At 34.7% G+C, this 3,570-nt stretch overlaps 1 protein-coding gene across 1 annotated transcript; it reads left to right on the top strand.

Annotated features, from left to right (window-relative positions):
- The first annotated feature begins 1,069 nt into the window (after positions 1–1,069).
- LOC105113585 (myb-related protein 306-like) lies at positions 1,070–2,919 on the top strand. Its single transcript, XM_011009812.1, has 3 exons — positions 1,070–1,397; positions 1,588–1,717; positions 1,901–2,919. Exons 1-3 carry the CDS (start codon positions 1,265–1,267, stop codon positions 2,604–2,606), a joined length of 969 nt encoding a protein of 322 aa, XP_011008114.1. The 5' UTR covers positions 1,070–1,264; the 3' UTR covers positions 2,607–2,919.
- The last annotated feature ends 651 nt before the right edge of the window (positions 2,920–3,570 follow it).

Raw genomic sequence — 3,570 nt, forward strand, 5'->3', positions numbered from 1 at the left:
TGTGTGATGAAAAAAACTCTAGGAATCAAATTGAAGAAAAAGCTCAAAGATCAAAAGTCAAGTTTTGTCATGCATGGTTCCCTACAGTGCAAATGTGTAAAGCATATAAATGTAGGGGAATAGTGAAATGGCTAGCTGAATTAGTATATTTTAGAATTAGAATAGAATGTTATTATTGTAAATGGTTTGTTAATTTATTTTTTTATGTAATAGTTTGTTATATTTCTCTATCCTAGTCTTTAATATTCACATGTCTTTACAAGTAATTTGTAATAAATTATAGAATTCAATTATATTGTATGATTTGAATTTAATTGATAAATAAGTTAAATTCACTTGTTTGGATGAGATTTTTTTTTTTTAGTTTTCTGTATTACTCCCGTTACTTTTATTTACTTATTCAAAGGTTTCTAAAAAAAATTAGGTAAATGGATATTTTGGGAAAGTTATGTTTAACATTAAATTTATGTTCTTTGGAATTAAAAAATCAGAAGTGTCGATTATTAATCTATTTTTTGTACTATTTTTATAAATTGAATTCCATTTGAAATTGAATTCTTTAAATTTAATTCTCAACACTTAAAAAAGTTACAAACATGAGATTATATTATCTCTAAATTAAATTCAATTAAGAGGATTGCAAGATATATTTATTTAATTTAAATCATCCATGAGACTTTTATCTATCATTAAAGATACCCTAATTAATTACCAAAATGGTTCAAACAATTCGATATGGAAAATTAAAAAACATAATAGTCTCTAACATAATAAGTTCTTTCAGACACCAGTAAAAGTCAGTGAACGGTTTTATTTTCTTTTGCCGGATCAAGTTAAAGGTCAAAACGCCATTAATATTTACATTCATGGGATAATAAGGCCCAAGGAATTCAAAGCAGGCAATATTATTTTTTTTTTCCTGCTTTTCAAGTGCAAACCCACATTGAATGCCACGCGGTTTTGTGAGGCAGAGGAAGCATCGGCATAGCTGACTTTGGCTTGCCCCATGAGTAAATGCACTTGCTGTCATCTTTTGACTCTTTTGTGTATGCTAGTGCCTCTTCTAGGTCAGCTTCTCTCTCTCCTGAGGGTCTTTTTCCTATATATTGAGACCAAGCTAGCTATCCTGGCAGTAGATGTCTGTTCTATCTTTAGAAAAGATAAGCAAGTTTAAGAGGGGAAAGAATTAAAGGAAGATTAGAGTTCTTACTTGAGAAATCTTGGAGACTTGCTTACAAGAAAGGAAGAAACAAATAAAGTGATAATGGGCAGACCACCTTGCTGTGATAAGATAGGAGTGAAAAAAGGACCATGGACTCCTGAGGAAGATATCATCTTGGTATCATATATTCAAGAACATGGTCCTGGGAATTGGAGAGCTGTGCCTACTAGTACAGGTGAGTTAATTATTTCACTTGTAATATTTATTGTTTTCTGTTTTTAAATTGTTCATTTTGGAGCTAGTTGGATGGTGTTATGCTGTTTTGGTTTATAGACTATTAGGGGAATGCAATTAAAAATTTACATGTTTGATTTTTGTTTTGTTATGTGGTATTTTTGTGACCTAATTAGTTATCTTCTTCTCAGGGCTGCATAGATGCAGTAAGAGTTGCAGACTGAGATGGACTAATTACCTAAGGCCAGGGATCAAACGTGGTAATTTTACCGATCACGAGGAGAAGATGATAATCCACCTCCAAGCCCTTCTAGGCAACAGGTAAATGCATGCCAACGTAATTTAGATCACATATTTTCCCTAAAGCCAATAGAAGTGTATATATCATGATTATTTTAACGAGCATGATCTGGCTAAAGATCACCTTAGTTTTACTGTACAATTTTGGGTGGCATGAATCGGTTTCTGAAGGATAATTAATTTGGGGCATTGATTATATTGTAGATGGGCTGCCATAGCCTCATACCTCCCTCAGAGAACAGATAATGACATTAAAAACTTTTGGAACACACATTTGAAGAAGAAGTTGAGAAAGCTTCAAGCAGGGCAAGAAGGTCAGTCTAGAGATGGGATATCATCAACAGGTTCACAGCAAATTTCTAGAGGCCAGTGGGAGAGAAGGCTTCAAACTGATATCAACATGGCTAGGCAAGCCCTATGCGAGGCCTTGTCTCCCGGTAAACCAGGCAGCTTAGTAACCGGGTTGAAACCCTCCTGTGGGTATGAAAAACCAGCTACAGAACCAATCTATGCATCAAGCACTGAAAATATAGCCAGATTGCTCGAAGGATGGATGATAAGTGGGCCTAAGCAGTCGCTAAAAAATTCAACTACTCAGAATTCCTTCATCGATATGGCTGGAGCTGATTCACTGTCTAGTGAAGGGACCCCTGATAAAGCAGACAAAAATGGCACTGGATTATCGCAGGCATTTGAATCACTCCTAGGTTTTGACTCTTTCGACTCTTCAAATTCAGATTTCTCTCAATCCATGTCGCCTGATACTGGCCTTTTCCAAGACGAAAGTAAGCCAAATTCCAGTGCTCAAGTGCCACTGTCATTGATTGAGAGGTGGCTATTGGATGAAGGAGCCATGCAAGGGAAAGATTGCATAAACGAAGTCACTACAGATGAAGATAATCTCTTCTAATGGGAGGGCTCTTCTTTGTTGTGGCTACTTTGAGTACTCTTCTGATTTAGACTAATATGCTAGTAATTTTTTCTAAAGGGATTCTTTGTTCGAGAATCATTGGTTTTTATTTTGCTCTGGGCCTTGAAGCGATACAATTTCACAATGGTCACATTAGTTGGAAGTTCTCGTCCCTTTAGAGCAAGAACACGGTCGGACAGTGTAAATGTGAATTAATTACTACTATGTCATATTTCCTCCGTCGAGAATAAATTTACACAGACAGTGTAAATTAGAATATATATAAATATATATTCTAATCTTAACAAATCAATTTTCTATTTCCTTGATTTCCAATAAGGAATAATTAATTATGAAATGAAGAAATTGTGGAAAGTACATGAAATATACATATTTACACAACCGTTTAGTGTTTCGGTTTCTCAGATTTTTTTTGGGTTAAAATAATAAAATCAGTAAACAGACATGCATCTCAGTAATCCAGAGGGCACGAGCTTTTATTTATTGGTTGCGATGAAAAAAATTAAAGCAGGACTTCGTATTTCTTGTGAACCTGTGCATGCCAACTTGTCAAGAAGGGAGAGAGTCAACCACCATGCAGCTTACATAATTGTAACTAATAGCAGCTGCAATAATGCAATATTTATGACAGGCTGCTTGAAGTAAATGAGAAATAAATACCCAACTAATTAGTTAACCAATGAGTTTTCACATATAATTAGTATGAAGACTGAAAAGAGATGTCTAAAGTTGTGATAAATGATATTTGACAATTCATAGAACAGACAACTCCAAATTATACATGCAGACCTATGGCCTTTCTCCGATCTAATATCAGAGATATGGAGGATGCGTGCGATGTAAGAGTAAGCGCAAGCCTTTCTTTAGAATTTCTACTTGAATGGAATGTGCTCGCAACCTTTAACTTGTTTAAACTGTCAATGTTGCCTTTGCACACCAACAA

Source organism: Populus euphratica, unplaced genomic scaffold (genome assembly GCF_000495115.2).
Source record: "Populus euphratica unplaced genomic scaffold, PopEup_1.0 scaffold790.1, whole genome shotgun sequence".
Classification (NCBI taxonomy): Eukaryota; Viridiplantae; Streptophyta; class Magnoliopsida; order Malpighiales; family Salicaceae; genus Populus; species Populus euphratica.

What these genes read in the sequence shown, in the direction of transcription:
- LOC105113585 (XM_011009812.1), top strand. Translation starts at nt 1,265, where the DNA reads ATGGGCAGACCACCTTGCTGTGATAAGATAGGAGTGAAAAAAGGACCA. An exon ending in AGCTGTGCCTACTAGTACAG is followed by an intron (nt 1,398 to 1,587) that starts GTGAGTTAATTA and finishes TCTTCTTCTCAG; the next exon opens with GGCTGCATAGATGCAGTAAG. An exon ending in CAAGCCCTTCTAGGCAACAG is followed by an intron (nt 1,718 to 1,900) that starts GTAAATGCATGC and finishes ATTATATTGTAG; the next exon opens with ATGGGCTGCCATAGCCTCAT.